This window comes from Citrus clementina, unplaced genomic scaffold (genome assembly GCF_000493195.1).
Source record: "Citrus clementina cultivar Clemenules unplaced genomic scaffold, Citrus_clementina_v1.0 scaffold_2, whole genome shotgun sequence".
Classification (NCBI taxonomy): Eukaryota; Viridiplantae; Streptophyta; class Magnoliopsida; order Sapindales; family Rutaceae; genus Citrus; species Citrus x clementina.
Window position 1 is genome coordinate 5,783,688 of NW_006262688.1, and position 20,343 is coordinate 5,804,030.

At 34.7% G+C, this 20,343-nt stretch overlaps 2 protein-coding genes and 1 pseudogene across 2 annotated transcripts; 2 read left to right on the plus strand and 1 right to left on the minus strand.

The window, feature by feature from the left end:
- Window positions 1-944: 944 nt before the first annotated feature.
- Window positions 945-4,301, minus strand: LOC18052067 (annotated as a pseudogene).
- Window positions 4,302-9,263: 4,962 nt separating this feature from the next.
- LOC112100832 lies at window positions 9,264-11,434 on the plus strand (the record flags this gene model as incomplete). The annotated part of the gene is made up of 3 exons (XM_024190674.1): window positions 9,264-9,866; window positions 10,266-11,311; window positions 11,431-11,434. Coding segments are annotated over 3 exons (1,653 nt in total), but the record flags the coding sequence as incomplete, so codon positions are not given.
- A 3,875-nt stretch (window positions 11,435-15,309) lies between these two features.
- LOC112100833 lies at window positions 15,310-17,550 on the plus strand. Its single transcript, XM_024190676.1, has 3 exons — window positions 15,310-15,483; window positions 15,562-16,164; window positions 16,564-17,550. Exons 1-3 carry the CDS (start codon window positions 15,310-15,312, stop codon window positions 17,548-17,550), a joined length of 1,764 nt encoding a protein of 587 aa, XP_024046444.1.
- Window positions 17,551-20,343: the final 2,793 nt, after the last annotated feature.

A 20,343-nucleotide genomic window follows, 5' to 3' on the forward strand; every position in this document is an offset into this window, starting at 1 on the left:
TTGGTTGAGGGAGGAGAGAAGGATAGAGTTTTATGGACGAAAGAGAGAAAATTTTAATGAAATTAATAAAGTCATGTCATCTAATTTTCATCATTCATTTTTGTTAAATCAAATGATTTAAAATTGCTGTAAAAAGTGTCCCTTGAATCTGTCCCAATTATAAATAAGCGTGATTTTTATGGGAGTCCAAATAGTAATATTACATTTAATTATATTAAATTGTGCTTTAAATGTAAAATACAAATTATTTTTTTTTAAAAAAAAACTTAGCCGGCTCTTCTCCTCTATCTCTTGTTCTTCTACTCTCCACACTTATCTTTTCCGCTGGCAAAAGAGCCATCCCACGGACTCCTCTATTTCCTATATTTTTCTCATTTTTCTTATTTTTTAATTCTTCCAATACTTCTCATAGATTCTCTTCAATTAAGATCCTTCGATTTCGATTTGTGGGACTTTTAGGTTTGTTTTCTTATGTGATTTTTATTTCTAATTTCCATGCTTTCGGGTTTTAGAATTGGAAAATAAAAAAGCCTATCTATCACTATTTTAAAAAAAAATCATTCAATTTACTTATTGCCACATACCACAAAATCCTCAGAAGGTTTGCAAAAACAAAAATAAGGAGACGACCAAAGTCCTTTATGCATAACCAGCTAGGTGGACATAATGTTACCCCTTCAAATCTAAGACTTGAATTAATAAAAAAGAAAGCTCTAGCAACAAGCTAAACTAGCAAAAATACAAAAGCATGCGGTAGCAAACATCTTTACACATGAGACTAGCAATGTCATTGTAGAGTAAGACAAATCCAAGTCAAAATCCACAGAATCAATCAAGGAATGAAAATTAATAAAACGATTTCTTAGAACCGAAGGAGGATCCAGCTTTGGATTGTCAAATAAATGAAGAACCAACATAGAGTAAGTTTCAAGACATAACGTAGTCTAACCATAATCAGCTGATGCTTCAATGGCCAAGATCACAGCAAGTATCTCATCACAATAACCAATATGATGACCAAAGCCCTCCAATTTGAAAGCCATGAGCGTCCCTAAAGATAGTCAGACAAGCAGAATCCCCAAAACAACTTTTTAAAAGACCATCAGCATTCACCTTAATCAACTAGCCTGAGGTGGACGCCAATTCATCTCATGAAAATTTTTAGAGCACCGGCATAGTTAGCAGCCACAATGAGAGAGCATAAGATCTCTCTAATTCAAATTATCAAATCCATATTTATTTCAACTATAAAATATTTTACATTCACTACAGGTTTCAAAGCTGTCATACGAATAGTAACAAATAATCAGAAACAGACTAAGAAAAAAAAATGACTTGGCTGATTTATTTGCATAATAAATTGCAGACTTTTTCCATGGTTGGTCTAGCTTCTGGACTCTCATCTAAGCATAAAATGGCAACCTCCATAATCGATATCAGCGTGTCCATAACACCAGGGGACGGAGTTGAAAGCCGAGGATCCAAAATTTGATTAACTTCTATGATCATATTGGAAAATGAAGAAAAGTTTATGGAAAAAAAATCTCTTGGATGATTTCCCTTGATCACTTCGAATACTAACACTCCAAAACTATACACATCGTATTTTTCAGTAGCCCTCATTGTGTAAGCAATCTCTGCAAGTTGATAGACAATAATATCATAAAGTGTAGCATCAATAACTAATTAATAATTGTTTATCTCAAATAAGCGAATAATATATGCTTGGGCAAGACCACAGGATAGCAAGATGGAACTAGGCTTTCTTTGCATTCTTTCTTTCTTTCTTTCTTTCTTTTTTTTTTTTTTTTGTTCTCCACATGTTATAAGATGTTTCTAATTAAAATTGTAGTTCACAAAATATTCTAACATGTTAATCTTTTATTAAAAAAGAAAAGAAAAAAGATATTGATACCTTCCATGATTTTGATTATAGAGTGGTCGCGAAGACCTTCTTATTTTCATAAATGGTCATGCAAATCTCTGTTTAGGATGTATAACCCTGTTTTGTGTTTCAAACTAGTAAAGCAGACCTCCTTATGGGTTGTAGGTCTGAAAAGAGTATGTGCGACCAATTTTAAAAATAATGGGGTTTCCATGATTACTTTGTCAAACCACGAGATGTTCATATTTTTTTCCTAAAGAAATATATACAAGGGCTGAAAAACACATACCTGGAGCAGCATATCCAAATGTGCCTACAAATTCAGTCCGGTTGGATGAGTATGGCTCGACAAACTTGGCAATTCCAAAATCTGAGACATGGGCTTCAAATTCTAAATCAAGCAACACATTCTTACTTGATATGTCTCGATGAATAATCGATGGGAGACAATCATGATGCAAGTAGGACAAAGCATTAGCTACTCCTTTAATCACATTTATTCTCCGATTCCAGCTCAATTCTTTTGCTGTTGCATCATTACCAAGGATTCTAGCCAAGCTACCCCTATGAAGATATTCACAAACTAAAAATGAGTGTCGGGCGTTAGAACAAAATCCATGAAATTTTACAATATTTCGATGTCGTATCTCATTCAATGCCAAAACTACATTCAAGAATTCATCCTGATCGGCCATATTACCGGAAAGCAATTGCGAGTTGAATTTTTTAACTGCTACGATATCCCCAGAGGGTAGCTCAGCTTTATACACACTTCCTTGTCCACCTTTTCCAATGCAAAACTTCTCATCAAAATCATCTGTTGCTTTAATGATTTCTTCTGCATAATTTTCCCGTCAAAATTTAATACCGAAAGCAATCTCAAAGGATTCATAGAGATAGTTTGTTCTTCTTGTGAGTCCTTCTTCCTTTGTCGAAAAAAGAAGAAGAATCCAATCAAACTAATCAAAAGCAAAACCATTCCTAGGATAGGGAACACAATTACAATCCATTTCTTTCTCGAAGTTTGTTTGTGAGACATGAAAGCATCACAAGATGAAAACGCCTCAAAATTGCCACACAATCCTTTATTCCCTTCCATTAAACCGTCTTTGAACACTGTGCTATTAGGAATTGGTCCCTGTAACTCATTATAGCATATGTCAATGCATGACAAGCTGCCCATTTTTTCAAAGCATCTTGGAATGAAACCAGAGAGGTTATTGTGGGAGAGATTCAGCTTCTCCAGGCTTTCCATATTACAGACTTGAGGTGGTATCTCTTCCTGGAGAATGTTATGACTCAAATCTAACTTTGAAAGATGAATCAACTTCTCAAATTCAATTGGAATTGTATGGCTAAATTGATTGTTGCTCAGATTCAAGTAGTAAAGCTTCAACAAGTTGCCTATACTTTTTGGAATCGAGCTGCTCAATTTGTTTGCAGACAAATCGAGGTATTGAAGTTCAGTTAATGAGCCAAATTCTAGAGGCACACTTCCAGAGAGTTGATTCAAACTCAGAATTAGTTTGTTTAGAGAAAATAACTTTTCCAATTGCACTGGAATTTTACCAACAATGTGATTTGAAGAAAGATCAAGAAATTGTAATTTGGATGAGTCTCCAATCTCAAGCGGTATGCTCCCAAAAATATTATTCATGGAAACAATGAAGGTATATAATTTTGGAAGATTTCTCCAATTAAATGAGATTTCACCATCAAAATTATTTTGGCTAAGATCCAGGAAAGTTAGATTTGGATGATCACCAAAAGCTTCATACACTTTTCCAACAAGATTGTTTTGATTAAAGCGTACTCTCTTTAGGCTTGTCAAACTTTTCAAACTTTTAGGGATTGGACCAAAAAGATGGTTTTCACACATGTTTAATAAAACCAACCCAGTGAGATTACCAACTGAATGAGGAATAACCCCATTAAAATTATTTTTGCAGAGCTTTAATTCAGAAAGAGACTTCAAGTATCCTATTTCCTCAGGAATAGAACCGTAAAGCCCATTGTTGAAAAGGGATAAATTTCTTAGAGAGCTAAGATTACCGATTGAAGGAGGAATGACACCATTGAGTTGATTTAGGTACAACCCCAGTGTCGAAAGAGACTTCAAGTTTCCTAGAATGGGAGGGATGGAACCAGAAAGTGAATTACTAAAAAGAGACATTAGAGTCCAGCTGCTTAAATTACCAAAGGAAAGGGGGATTGAACCACTGAGTTGATTTTCAATCAAGTCTAGTTGGTGAAGAGACTTCAAGTTTCCTATAATCGAAGGAATAGAACCAGAAAGTGAATTTTTATAAAGAAACAAGGTGTCCAAGTTACTTAAGTTATCTAAAGTACATGGAATCAAACCATTGAGTTGATTTTGGCTCAAATCTAGAGTTGAAAGAGACTTCAAGTTTCCCATAACAGTAGGAATATAGCCAAAAAGGGAGTTATTATTAAGATACAAAAGAGCCAATTTGCTTAAGTTACCCAAAGACGAAGGGATCCTACCAGAAACATGTTATGACAAAAGGAAAACTCATGAATAAGACTTAACTGACCTATTACTGGTGGAATTGTGCCATGCAACTGATTCATGTCAAGGTAAAGTCTCCTCAACTGATTTAGCTTGCCAATTTCTGGTGATATTACCCCAGATAATTGATTATTGCCAAGATCAAGATTCTGAAGCTTGGAGAGGTTACCGATTTGAGGGGGGATGTTTCCGAAGAATAAATTGAAGCTTAGGTTAAGATTCACAAGATGAGGAAATGATGAGAATGAAAAATCCTGAAACGTACCATTTAAACACAAAGTGCTTAGGTTTATACTGATGACTCTGCTTCCTGCATGGTTACAAGAAATTCCAAACCAAGAACATGGGCTTATTTTGGATGCATTAGTAGGATAAAGTGTCCATGATGACAACAAAGAGGAGTTAAGGTTTTGATTTTGAAGGCTTGTTTTCCAGTTGAGAAGAGCACACGCTTCTGCACTAGAATCAGAAGTCACGTTATGTGAAAAATTTAACAAAAGAAATAGGATCAGAATAATGAAGATTGGCAATCTCATGTTGTTTATGTTATTGTCTTTTGCATGCATATCATGAACGAGAACTTGACATATATATACACACATACACACACCAGCAACCGAGACTCCAGGAAGACTTTTAATTCCTTAGTATGAGTTTAACGTAGGAATATCTTTCGAAATTGTTGACCAGAAAAATGCTGGAAAGAAGAAATACATTTAAGTCGAGAATGACTGTCTTTTGAATCTTTCCAACGCTTCATGAGAAAATTTCCAACAGGTTGGGGCTAAGTAATTTATCGAATTATTAACATTAGAATGTTGGTTCCAAGTTAAATTTATAAGATAATATCTTATGCATTAATTTAAATTTATAAGAGAATAATCCTACTTAGACAGAAAAATTAAACAGAAGGAAAGCAAAGTTATTAATTTTTACACCACACAGGTAAAAGAGAAAAAGATAAAATAATCAATTAACATAATAACGCCATATGGTGTTACAGTTCTCCATGTCTCCCTTTTGTATCTTTAACAATTTTTCTTTATAAGATAATTCTTTCTTTATGTTCTAATTCTTTCTAGAATTTATCCTCTCTTTATTTTAGTGCTTCGCATATATATGTTGAAGGGTAAAGTTCACTCTTCCCTACCAACTAGGTTTATTTTTTATTTCTTTTAATTAATAAACTCCTCTCATACCGTCAGGGATCGTCAAAAAAAAATTTATAAGATAACATGCTATGGAAAAATATTTGTTGTTTTACGTAGGCACCACTTAGTGACAAATATTTCTGGAAATATATGCAACTAGCTAGGCTCCCAGTCTCAGAAGAATGATTAAGAAAATCATAAGCTGTAAAATGCAGGCAGATCCAAAGGCATTCATTTACGTATTGGCTGTGGCATTGAATAAAAATATTTTTCCCCGTCAAGTTTTAGTCTAGCTTGATTAATCTCTATCAAAACTGCGGAAAAGGGGAATAGTCCACAACGTCATTAGCACGAGTACGACTGTGATATACTCGGAGATTTTCGTTCTAAATTTATTTATTTTTGAAAATAAGAAGAACTCGTCTGAATACACAGCATGATCAATCAATCACGATTGCATGTCCACTTTCTTGTCAAGCCTTATAAGAAGGATTGAGGAAGAAATTAATTTACCACGTCTTATAACCTTAACCTGGATCAAATGAAGAATTAATTTTTAAGAAATTAGATCTGTAAATATATAACCCATAATTAATTTTTGATGATATATGTCTATTTACTTTTTATAAATTGCTATTAATATTCATGGACTTTATAGTCAATGATTATGGTTTTCAATTTGGAGTACAGCTTCGTTTAGTAATAAAGCTTATTTTTTACGAGAAGAGCTTTTGTTAAAAAGAAGCTTAATTGATTGGTTGGTTGTCGATGAGAGTTTTTATCAAAAATTGTAAAGTTACTTTAATAAACAAGTATTTTAAAGTTATGTTATGAAATGTGTGAAATAATGTTAAAGCATTTTAGATAATTTAAATTTAAAAAAAAAAAAACACTGCAATCTCTATTCCCAAAGGTTTAAAATTTGAGTTTTCACTAGTAAAGACAAAATAACTTATTTAATCACCAAAAGTTCTACTTAAAAACACAACCAAACAATATGAAAATTATTTTTAAAAAAAAATTAAGAATCAAATAAATACTTTTAGTTATTAAATAAGTCGTACCAAACAAAAATTAAGACACGTCTTAGGTCCTCATTCCTTTTTGCTCTTGACATTCATGGACTTTCTAGTCAGTGATTATTTTTTTCCATATAGAACACTTATGTCCTATTATTCATGGACTTTTTACACTCTTCTTTGGAATATTCATGTAAAATAATTCAATATACGGTATAGCTACATAATTATGAAACTATTAGGGGACTTGTAATTAAAAATCCCTCTGGGGGACCAGAGTTGCTCCGATTTTTTTTCTCATTAGAGGAAAGAAATGTTTGGTTGAGCATTTCTGTGTTGAAAAGGAAATTCCGAACGGAAGTTAATTATAGGTAGAAAGCCAAGTTCTCAGAAATGGGCCAAAAGAATTGGAATAAAAATTAAAGTTGAATGAGAATCAAACAACAGGTCGTAGTTCTAATAGAATATATATTTGTGTGTTATTGGAAAATAAATAATATTTATAATCTTATTTGTCCCACGTGCAGTGATGCGTCTTATTTATGTATTGATTTTTTAAAAAATTATGATTAGTAATTATTGAATAAAAATATATTGATAATTAAATTTTAACTGTGTATTGAGAGCCTGTATTTTTGCATAACCTTAAACAAACACATACTGCCAATCATAGTAATTTTTTTCATTAATTTTTTTCTCCAAAGAGAGTCTTTTAACGTATCTGGCTTCTAATTTCTATAGCTTCCACAGGCTACCATGAACAATAGAAATTTAGCTAGTAGTTGCCTTTGATGTGATGTTGAGAACGGAAAAATCAGAGATGTGAAATGCAGCGTTTTAGGGTTGATTTTGATCACTTGAATAAGGATGCGATGGTATCCGCAAACCTACCCAAACTTGTCCGCCAAAACCCGTCCACTACAAATAATTTTGTGCGTTGTGGAAGGGTTTGGTAGTATAAATTGAAATCCGCACTAGATGGCAAGTGGGTTTGGTATTAGTCAAATATCCGAAGGATACCCGCATGTGTATATGCTAAGCTGTAGGTTTTTCTAAATATTTTTAATTTAATTTTAATAGAAAAATATTTAAATCTAAAAATATATAAAGTAAATAATGTAAAGTACAAATGTGTGTGCAAGTCGCAACATGCCTAATAGGCTTTGTTAGAGTGCAATTTATGCACTAGTTTTGCATTATTTACTTCCCTTAATATCAATGTTTTGCACTTAATAATAGTGATTTACTTATGTTTTACTTTTGTAGGTGCAATTCTATTGATTGATGATAAAATTGAGCTATAAGATGATGTTTAAGGATGATTGTTCTCTTGGAGAAATTATGAGCGTCAGAAGAACTTTGTTGATAAGGCGTGGGCGCGTGCTGTCAACTGCGGACCTGTAGTTTTTAGTTTAACGTGTTTTGTATTTTTGGTTATTTTTGTAATTACGAATTTAATATTTCAGATATTAGTATTTTATTTTAAATAGAATTCTAAAAGAGAGGAGAGAGAGAGTATTTAAGGGAGGAATCTATTGTGAAAAGGGGGGATTTTTGGATTGGAGAAAAAGAAAGAAACCCTAGATCTAATTTTTCTCTTCTCTCTATGAAGAACTAAACCTATTTTTCTGGTTGAAGGATAACGAAGCTTTGATTCATCACTACTGTGAGATCTTTCTTGTGCTTTAATTGTTTTATTGCTTTTTGGATATTTGTTTATTCTCTGTATTATTTTCATGATTATGTTTGTTAATTAGGTAATTGGCCACTATTTAATTATCAACTCAATCTATTGTCAATTAAAGGATTCATCGTATGAAGAATTTAATGTTTGTGACAAATAACATAGCAGAGAGTTGTGTTGTGAGAATAAACAATCTAATTTAAATGAATCATCATATGTGTTGATTAGGATTTGGGTCTCTCTGGTTTTTCAGGCTGTCAATTGATTAAATTCTATGATCGTATCTAGGGTTGTCTATTGATTAGGGAAATAACCAACGGTCGTACCTTGGTTATCGACTAGTTAAGGAGAGATTGGCTATTAGAGGGTCTCAGTAGCTATAACCGGTCTATTCATAAGTAATAATAATAATCTATATTTGAATCAATGATCAGTAGTCGAATCAAGCTGAGTTAATTCCTTCAACCAGAGCTTTCTCCAATTTGAATTACAACTTTAATTTGCATTCTTGTTATTTTAATTTGATTTTTATTATTGTCAACAATTCCCCCATTTTACGTTTTACGTTTCAAAAGGATTTAAATAATTACCGATCTCTGTGGACACGACCCTGCTCAATCACTATACACAATTTATTTAGAGTAGGAATTTATTTTTGTTGGCTTCGACAACCATCAAATTTTGGCGCCGTTGCCGGGGATTGGTGTCATTTATTTAATCCTTTTTACGTTTTACTTGGTGTATGGTTCGTTCTTCTCGTACAGGTACACTTTCGTTTGATCCTGAAATTGAGAAGACAGCTCGCCAGCTGAGACAGCAGACGAAGCGAGCTAAGCAACGATCCTCGTCGCCTTTGCTTTCTGAAACAGATACGGTGCCTGATTTAGTTGAATCATCTAGCGATTCAGAAGAACAAGTGATGGATAGACCTGCACCTGTAGAAAGAACTCTTAGAGAGTTAGCTGAACCAGACTTGAATCAACAACCACTCTGCATTCAATATGTAGACTTGGAGGTAAATTTTGAATTAAAGTCTGGTCTTATTCATTTATTACCCAAGTTTCATGGTTTTGCAGGTGAAGATCCTCATAAACATCTTAAGGAGTTTCATGTTGTGTGTTCAAGTATGAGACCACAAGGTGTGACTGAAGAGCAGATTAAGCTGCGTGCTTTTCCGTTCTCTGTAGATGGGCTAGCTAAAGATTGGTTGTACTACTTGCCTCCTGGATCAATTACAACGTGGAATGGTTTGAAGAAGCAGTTCCTTGAGAAGTACTTTCCTGCTTCAAGAGCTGCCAACATCAGAAAAGATATTTGTGGGATCAGACAACTTCCTAGGGAGACTTTATATGAGTATTGGGAGCGATTCAAACAATTGTGTGCCAGCTGTCCTCAGCATCAAATTTCTGATCAACTTCTTATTCAATATTTTTACGAAGGACTGTCATTGATGGATAGGAGTATGATAGATGCTGCTAGTGGAGGCGTGTTGGTGAACAAGACCCCTACTCAAGCAAGGGAGTTGATATCAAATATGGCTGCCAATGCACAACAATTTAGCAGCAGGCAAGAGCTCACTTCAAGGAAAGTGAATGAGGTAAATATTTCTTCTGTTGAACAACGTTTAGATAAACTTACTTCTCTTGTGGAAAAGTTTGTTGTAGGTAATGTGCAGCAGGTGAAGACTTGTGGTATTTGTTACAATATGGGTCATTCAACTGATATGTGTCCTACACTTCAAGAAGAACCCGTTGAACAAGCCAATGCAGTTGGAGGATTTCCAGGCATGCCTCAGAGGAGGTATGATCCTTATGCACAAACATACAATCCGGGATGGAAGGATCATCCCAACTTCAGCTATGGAGTTAGGCAGTCAGGATTCCCACAACAGTATCCACCAAGACAACCAGCACCTCCACAGTCAAACTCCAAGTCAGGTATATCTCTCGAAGAAATTGTTAAATCACTTGCGACTAACACACAACAATTTCAGCAGGCAACTACAGCAAGCATTCAGAACTTGGAGAACCAAATGAGTCAATTGGCGACTACAGTGAGCCGTCTGGAGTCTCAAGTATTAGGGAGATTGCCTTCACAATCTGAGGTGAATCCAAAGCAAAACGTTAGTGCTGTCATCCTTAGAAGTGGGAAAGAGTTGCAAGAGCCTAGTAAGAAAGTGACAAAGTATGTAGAAGATGAGCTTGAGAAGAATGAATTGATGCCTCAATCTCAAGATGCGCAACCCACAAGAGCGAAACCCCTACCTATTGTGATACCTCCTCCTTTTCCAAGCCGGTTTGCAAAATCCAAAAAGGAGGAACAAGAGAAAGACATCCTTGAGACATTTCGCAAGGTTGAGGTAAATATTCCTTTATTAGATGCTATAAAACAAATACCTCGATATGCTAAAGTCCTTAAGGAACTGTGCACCTCCAAGAGAAAATTAAGAGGAGATGAAAAAGTTCACATGGGGGAGAATGTTTCAGCAGTTCTCCAAAAGAAATTACCTCCTAAGTGCGAGGATCCAGGTATGTTTACTATCCCTTGTAAAATTGGTAGTGTTAGAGTTGAAAAGGCTTTGTTAGATCTAGGAGCTTCTATTAATGTCATGCCTCGTTCCATTTATTCATCTTTGAATATTGGTCCATTAAAAGAAACTGGTGTGATAATTCAACTAGCTGACAGGTCTAATGCATATCCTGATGGGGTATTAGAAGATGTCTTAGTACAAGTTAATGAGTTGGTTTTTCCTGCTGATTTTTATGTACTTGATATGGAAGATGATAACTCCTCTAATTCTGTCCCAATTTTGCTAGGAAGACCTTTTCTTAAGACTGCTAGGACTAAAATGGATATACATAAAGGGACTCTCACTATGGAGTTTGATGGAGAGGTTATAGAATTCAATATGAATGATGCCATGAAATATCCTAGTGAGGAACATTCGGTATTTTCTGTGGATGTTATTAACCCTATAGCGCAGGAAATTTTTTACAAGGAAAAGACGAAGACATTTCATGATAGAATGATTTTGAGAAAGGAGTTCTCTGCTGGTCAAAAAGTTCTTCTTTTTCATTCTAAACGTAAACTTTTTCCGGGTAAATTACGTTCTTGTTGGGTTGGACCTTTTATTGTTACTAATGTTTTTCCTCATGGTGCAGTTGAGATTCGGAGCCCGACCTCTGACAGAGTTCTTAAGGTTAATGGTCATCGCTTAAAACCTTTTTATGAAGGTTTTTCGGTGAATATTGTGGAGGATGTGGCTCTCGAAAGTCCAAATTATGGAGATTGATGCATAAATGTGTCTAGCCAAAGACATAAAACAAAGGCGCTTTTTGGGAGGCAACCCAAGTGATTTATTTATTTTGGTTTTTGTTATATCTTCTTTTAATTTTGATTCAAATTTTTTTTAAATAATGTGTTTGCTTATTTTGGTCAGAAGAAAATTTTTGATAAGGCGTGCCCACGTCTTAACTAATAAGTACTTCTGTAATTTTTAAAGTAAAATAGTTTTAAGGCGTGCCCACGTGCTTATTAGAAAAGTACTTCTGAAATTTTTAGTGTCTCAAAGTGATTCATCACTAAAAAAATAATAATAATAATAATAAATTAATTTTAATTGATTTTATTTCATTTTATTTTATTTATTTATTTCTTTTGTTCTTTCTTTTATATATATATATTTTTTTTTATTTAAAAAAAATCAAAAAAAAAATCATTGTTAAAAAAAAAAAAAAATTTTACTGTTCACAAAATCCCTAATTTTCCAGAAATTGTTTTCTTCTCCAGCCGTTTGCAGCACGCCAGCAGCAAACCAGCCAGCCGGAGAATGCAGCATCAGTCGCGCGCAACGCAGCCACGCAGACAGCATCCTGCACGCAACCAGCAGTGCGCAACCAGCCCCAAGCCGCGCAGCAAGCTCCAGCCGAGCACGCAACGCAACAAGCGTCACCAGCGCGCGCACCAGCAATCCCCCAGCGCGCAGCAACAGCCGCAGCACGCAGATCCAGCGTCACCAGTTCGCAGCATCAGTCCCATCCGCGCGCAACTGAACCACCAGCCGTGTACCCGCAAGCTCCAGTCGAGCAGCAATAGTCCGCAACCAGCCTACGACCTGTATTCCAGCCGCGTGAATCGAAATCCGTGACAAGATGGAGCAGAATTTGGCCGCATACTTCAAGAGTGTGGGATTTATCCCACCATTCCCGCCAAGCCCATAGACGTTATGAGGATCAAAGCTCACAATTCAGGGAAGTTTTTGCCTTTAATCTTTTATCCTTACGCTTTAATTTTTATGTGAGCTTTGATTATCTTACATTGGGGACAATGTAAGTTATTGGTGTGGGGGAGGGATTTTTGCATTATTGATGCCTGGAATTATTATTTTCACTCTACTCATCTATTTTCATTATACTCATCCTTAAATGATTTTGGAGTTAGTATGCTTCATATATTATTATTTTTCTTTTCTTTTCTTTCTCATTACTTTTTTCCCATCTATCTCAAATTATTTACATCTATTTTTATTCTATCATACTCTCTCATCACTCACATTTTATCTTTCACTTTTCATATTACTACATACATCTTTCTCACTTCTTATCATTTTTACCTTTCCTTCACTCATACCTTCTTCCCATTCTACACCACTATTGATGGTTGATTCATTTGAAGAGTGTACATGATTTGATGGCAAATTTACCAACTTTGTGAGGATTTGAGCCTATGAGCAACCACTTTGCTCTAATTATTTTTATTATGTGAATATCAATCTTAGTTTGTTTATTCTAGAACTTACTTTGTTATGCATGTTGAAGCCACATTACGGGATTTTTTTCATTAAAATGATAAGGGCAAACCATTTACCATTTTTCTATTCTTGCATTTTCTTTTTTTTTCTCTACCCGAAGACCTTGATTTACTATCTTTGTTTGAGCCTTAACCATTACCCATCTAATTCTCTCCGTCTACTTAACCATTTTTCTTCTTTTTGAGCCTCAATTTAAGGAGATTTTTGGACTCATTGTGTGGATATATTTTGTTGCTTTTTCTACCTTGTAATAAAGTTTCTCAATTAGATCAACAAGCATTATGCTTGAATTAAATTGTGCAAGGTTCGTTTCTTTTGTTTGATTCAAAAAAAAAACAACAAAAAAAAAACAAAAAAAAAGAAAAAAAAAGAAAAAAGAAAAAAAAAAGAAAAAAGAAAATTTGAAAAAAAAATCGAAATAAAAAATGTTTACATTCTTGGTGACTTGAGTAGAAATAAGCATTTTGATATCATAAGTTCATTCAATGAGTTCATTCTTCTCGTTTTGATCTCTTTTTCTTTCGTAAACCTTTCTTTTTCATTTAACACATTTAACCCCATTACAACCCTTTTAAGACCCTTAGATTTTTGCATTTTATTCATGTTTTGTGGATTGAGATGTGATATATGAGCAAGCTTATGGTAATAGCATTCTTTGATTTGATTTGAGTGGATAAATGACACCCTAAACACTTTGAGTGCATGGAGTGAAGTTATTGAGAGGGCTATTACATCTTGTTGCACTTGAATTTTGAACGAATCTTCTTGGTGGTTGAATGTTCTTATTCTATCTTATGAAATTCTATGCTTTAAAATCCTTGTCTCTCGAACGTTGAACGACTTAATTTCTTGAGGTATGCTTGCTTAAAATTATTTTTGGATGAGTTGAGATGAGAATTTAGTGGAGATTTGAGATTAGTCTTGAGTTATATGCTTGAGGACAAGCATCATCTTGGTGTGGGGGAATTTGTTAGAGTGCAATTTATGCACTAGTTTTGCATTATTTACTTCCCTTAATATCAATGTTTTGCACTTAATAATAGTGATTTACTTATGTTTTACTTTTGTAGGTGCAATTCTATTGATTGATGATAAAATTGAGCTATAAGATGATGTTTAAGGATGATTGTTCTCTTGGAGAAATTATGAGCGTCAGAAGAACTTTGTTGATAAGGCGTGGGCGCGTGCTGTCAACTGCGGACCTGTAGTTTTTAGTTTAACGTGTTTTGTATTTTTGGTTATTTTTGTAATTACGAATTTAATATTTCAGATATTAGTATTTTATTTTAAATAGAATTCTAAAAGAGAGGAGAGAGAGAGTATTTAAGGGAGGAATCTATTGTGAAAAGGGGGGATTTTTGGATTGGAGAAAAAGAAAGAAACCCTAGATCTAATTTTTCTCTTCTCTCTATGAAGAACTAAACCTATTTTTCTGGTTGAAGGATAACGAAGCTTTGATTCATCACTACTGTGAGATCTTTCTTGTGCTTTAATTGTTTTATTGCTTTTTGGATATTTGTTTATTCTCTGTATTATTTTCATGATTATGTTTGTTAATTAGGTAATTGGCCACTATTTAATTATCAACTCAATCTATTGTCAATTAAAGGATTCATCGTATGAAGAATTTAATGTTTGTGACAAATAACATAGCAGAGAGTTGTGTTGTGAGAATAAACAATCTAATTTAAATGAATCATCATATGTGTTGATTAGGATTTGGGTCTCTCTGGTTTTTCAGGCTGTCAATTGATTAAATTCTATGATCGTATCTAGGGTTGTCTATTGATTAGGGAAATAACCAACGGTCGTACCTTAGTTATCGACTAGTTAAGGAGAGATTGGCTATTAGAGGGTCTCAGTAGCTATAACCGGTCTATTCATAAGTAATAATAATAATCTATATTTGAATCAATGATCAGTAGTCGAATCAAGCTGAGTTAATTCCTTCAACCAGAGCTTTCTCCAATTTGAATTACAACTTTAATTTGCATTCTTGTTATTTTAATTTGATTTTTATTATTGTCAACAATTCCCCCATTTTACGTTTTACGTTTCAAAAGGATTTAAATAATTACCGATCTCTGTGGACACGACCCTGCTCAATCACTATACACAATTTATTTAGAGTAGGAATTTATTTTTGTTGGCTTCGACAACCATCAAATTTTGGCGCCGTTGCCGGGGATTGGTGTCATTTATTTAATCCTTTTTACGTTTTACTTGGTGTATGGTTCGTTCTTCTCGTACAGGTACACTTTCGTTTGATCCTGAAATCGAGAAGACAGCTCGCCAGCTGAGACAGCAGACGAAGCGAGCTAAGCAACGATCCTCGTCGCCTTTGCTTTCTGAAACAGATACGGTGCCTGATTTAGTTGAATCATCTAGCGATTCAGAAGAACAGGTGATGGATAGACCTGCACCTGTAGAAAGAACTCTTAGAGAGTTAGCTGAACCAGACTTGAATCAACAACCACTCTGCATTCAATATGTAGACTTGGAGGTAAATTTTGAATTAAAGTCTGGTCTTATTCATTTATTACCCAAGTTTCATGGTTTTGCAGGTGAAGATCCTCATAAACATCTTAAGGAGTTTCATGTTGTGTGTTCAAGTATGAGACCACAAGGTGTGACTGAAGAGCAGATTAAGCTGCGTGCTTTTCCGTTCTCTGTAGATGGGCTAGCTAAAGATTGGTTGTACTACTTGCCTCCTGGATCAATTACAACGTGGAATGGTTTGAAGAAGCAGTTCCTTGAGAAGTACTTTCCTGCTTCAAGAGCTGCCAACATCAGAAAAGATATTTGTGGGATCAGACAACTTCCTAGGGAGACTTTATATGAGTATTGGGAGCGATTCAAACAATTGTGTGCCAGCTGTCCTCAGCATCAAATTTCTGATCAACTTCTTATTCAATATTTTTACGAAGGACTGTCATTGATGGATAGGAGTATGATAGATGCTGCTAGTGGAGGCGTGTTGGTGAACAAGACCCCTACTCAAGCAAGGGAGTTGATATCAAATATGGCTGCCAATGCACAACAATTTAGCAGCAGGCAAGAGCTCACTTCAAGGAAAGTGAATGAGGTAAATATTTCTTCTGTTGAACAACGTTTAGATAAACTTACTTCTCTTGTGGAAAAGTTTGTTGTAGGTAATGTGCAGCAGGTGAAGACTTGTGGTATATGTTACAATATGGGTCATTCAACTGATATGTGTCCTACACTTCAAGAAGAACCCATTGAACAAGCCAATGCAGTTGGAGGATTTCCAGGCATGCCTCAGAGGAGGTATGATCCTTATGCACAAACATACAATCCGGGATGGAAGGATCATCCTAACTTCAGCTATGGAGTTAGGCCGTCAGGATTCCCACAACAGTATCCACCAAGACAACCAGCACCTCCACAGTCAAACTCCAAGTCAGGTATATCTCTTGAAGAAATTGTTAAATCACTTGCGACTAACACTCAACAATTTCAGCAGGCAACTACAGCAAGCATTCAGAACTTGGAGAACCAAATGAGTCAATTGGCGACTACAGTGAGCCGTCTGGAGTCTCAAGTATTAGGGAGATTGCCTTCACAATCTGAGGTGAATCCAAAGCAAAACGTTAGTGCTGTCATCCTTAGAAGTGGGAAAGAGTTGCAAGAGCCTAGTAAGAAAGTGACAAAGTATGTAGAAGATGAGCTTGAGAAGAATGAATTGATGCCTCAATCTCAAGATGCGCAACCCACAAGAGCGAAACCCCTACCTATTGTGATACCTCCTCCTTTTCCAAGCCGGTTTGCAAAATCCAAAAAGGAGGAACAAGAGAAAGACATCCTTGAGACATTTCGCAAGGTTGAGGTAAATATTCCTTTATTAGATGCTATAAAACAAATACCTCGATATGCTAAAGTCCTTAAGGAACTGTGCACCTCCAAGAGAAAATTAAGAGGAGATGAAAAAGTTCACATGGGGGAGAATGTTTCAGCAGTTCTCCAAAAGAAACTACCTCCTAAGTGCGAGGATCCAGGTATGTTTACTATCCCTTGTAAAATTGGTAGTGTTAGAGTTGAAAAGGCTTTGTTAGATCTAGGAGCTTCTATTAATGTCATGCCTCGTTCCATTTATTCATCTTTGAATATTGGTCCATTAAAAGAAACTGGTGTGATAATTCAACTAGCTGACAGGTCTAATGCATATCCTGATGGGGTATTAGAAGATGTCTTAGTACAAGTTAATGAGTTGGTTTTTCCTGCTGATTTTTATGTACTTGATATGGAAGATGATAACTCCTCTAATTCTGTCCCAATTTTGCTAGGAAGACCTTTTCTTAAGACTGCTAGGACTAAAATGGATATACATAAAGGGACTCTCACTATGGAGTTTGATGGAGAGGTTATAGAATTCAATATGAATGATGCCATGAAATATCCTAGTGAGGAACATTCGGTATTTTCTGTGGATGTTATTAACCTTATAGCGTAGGAAATTTTTTACAAGGAAAAGACGAAGACATTTCATGATAGAATGATTTTGAGAAAGGAGTTCTCTGCTGGTCAAAAAGTTCTTCTTTTTCATTCTAAACTTAAACTTTTTCCGGGTAAATTACGTTCTTGTTGGGTTGGACCTTTTATTGTTACTAATGTTTTTCCTCATGGTGCAGTTGAGATTCGGAGCCCGACCTCTGACAGAGTTCTTAAGGTTAATGGTCATCGCTTAAAACCTTTTTATGAAGGTTTTTCGGTGAATATTGTGGAGGATGTGGCTCTCGAAAGTCCAAATTATGGAGATTGATGCATAAATGTGTCTAGCCAAAGACATAAAACAAAGGCGCTTTTTGGGAGGCAACCCAAGTGATTTATTTATTTTGGTTTTTGTTATATCTTCTTTTAATTTTGATTCAAATTTTTTTAAATAATGTGTTTGCTTATTTTGGTCAGAAAAAAATTTTTGATAAGGCGTGCCCACGTCTTAACTAATAAGTACTTCTGTAATTTTTAAAGTAAAATAGTTTTAAGGCGTGCCCACGTGCTTATTAGAAAAGTACTTCTGAAATTTTTAGTGTCTCAAAGTGATTCATCACTAAAAAAAAAAAAAAAAAAAAATTTTTTTGATTTTATTTCATTTTATTTTATTTATTTATTTCTTTTGTTCTTTCTTTTATATATATATATATATATATATATATATATATATATATATATATATATATATATATATATATATATATATATTATTTAAAAAAAATATAAAAAAAATCATTGTTAAAAAAAAAAAATTTTTATTGTTCACAAAATCCCTAATTTTCCAGAAATTGTTTTCTTCTCCAGCCGTTTGCAGCACGCCAGCAGCAAACCAGCCAGCCGGAGAATGCAGCATCAGTCGCGCGCAACGCAAGCACCAGCAACGAGCACGCCCCGCAACGCAACAAGCGTCACCAGCGCGCGCAGCAACAGCCGCAGCACGCAGATCCAGCGTCACCAGTTCGCAGCATCAGTCCCATCCGCGCGCAACTGAACCACCAGCCGTGTACCCGCAAGCTCCAGTCGAGCAGCAATAGTCCGCAACCAGCCTACGACCTGCATTCCAGCCGCGTGAATCGAAATCCGTGACAAGATGGAGCAGAATTTGGCCGCATACTTCAAGAGTGTGGGATTTATCCCACCATTCCCGCCAAGCCCATAGACGTTATGAGGATCAAAGCTCACAATTCAGGGAAGTTTTTGCCTTTAATCTTTTATCCTTACGCTTTAATTTTTATGTGAGCTTTGATTATCTTACATTGGGGACAATGTAAGTTATTGGTGTGGGGGAGGGATTTTTGCATTATTGATGCCTGGAATTATTATTTTCACTCTACTCATCTATTTTCATTCTACTCATCCTTAAATGATTTTGGAGTTAGTATGCTTCATATATTATTATTTTTCTTTTCTTTTCTTTCTCATTACTTTTTTCCCATCTATCTCAAATTATTTACATCTATTTTTATTCTATCATACTCTCTCATCACTCACATTTTATCTTTCACTTTTCATATTACTACATACATCTTTCTCACTTCTTATCATTTTTACCTTTCCTTCACTCATACCTTCTTCCCATTCTACACCACTATTGATGGTTGATTCATTTGAAGAGTGTACATGATTTGATGGCAAATTTACCAACTTTGTGAGGATTTGAGCCTATGAGCAACCACTTTGCTCTAATTATTTTTATTATGTGAATATCAATCTTAGTTTGTTTATTCTAGAACTTACTTTGTTATGCATGTTGAAGCCACATTACGGGATTTTTTTCATTAAAATGATAAGGGCAAACCATTTACCATTTTTCTATTCTTGCATTTTCTTTTTTTTTTCTCTACCCGAAGACCTTGATTTACTATCTTTGTTTGAGCCTTAACCATTACCCATCTAATTCTCTCCGTCTACTTAACCATTTTTCTTCTTTTTGAGCCTCAATTTAAGGAGATTTTTGGACTCATTGTGTGGATATATTTTGTATATATTTTGTTGCTCTTTCTACCTTGTATTAAAGTTTCTCAATTAGATCAACAAGCATTATGCTTGAATTAAATTGTGCAAGGTTCATTTCTTTTGTTTGATTCAAAAAAAAAAAAAGGAAAAAGAGAAAAAAAAATAGAAAAAGAAAAATCGAAAAAAAAAATCAAAAAAAAAGAGAAAAAGAAGAAAAAAAAAATGTTTACATTCGTGGTGACTTGAGTAGAAATAAGCATTTTGATATCATAAGTTCATTCAATGAGTTCATTCTTCTCATTTTGATCTTTTTTTCTTTCATAGACCTTTCTTTTTCATTTAACCTATTTAACCCCATTACAACCCTTTTAAGACCCTTAGATTTTTGCATTTTATTTATGTTTTGTGGATTGAGATGTGATATATGAGCAAGCTTATGGTAATAGCATTCTTTGATTTGATTTGAGTGCATAAATGATACCCTAAACACTTTGAGTGCATGGAGTGAAGTCATTGAGAGGGTTATTAAATCTTGTTGCACTTGAATTTTGAATGGATCTTCTTGGTGGTTGAATGTTTTTATTCTATCTTATGAGATTCTATGCTTTAAAAATCCTTGTCTCTCGAATGTTGATCGACTTAATTTCTTGAGGTATGCTTGCTTAAAATTATTTTTGGATGAGTTGAGATGAGAATTTAGTGGAGATTTGAGATTAGTCTTGAGTTATATGCTTGAGGACAAGCATCATCTTGGTGTGGGGGAATTTGTTAGAGTGCAATTTATGCACTAGTTTTG

Bases quoted from the DNA above. Each gene is read 5' to 3' on its own strand.
- LOC112100833 (XM_024190676.1), top strand. From the start codon at position 15,310: ATGGTTCGTTCTTCTCGTACAGGTACACTTTCGTTTGATCCTGAAATC. The intron at 15,484-15,561 runs GTGATGGATAGA...CAACCACTCTGC, and splicing joins CTAGCGATTCAGAAGAACAG to ATTCAATATGTAGACTTGGA. The intron at 16,165-16,563 runs GTAAATATTTCT...CAATTTCAGCAG, and splicing joins CTTCAAGGAAAGTGAATGAG to GCAACTACAGCAAGCATTCA.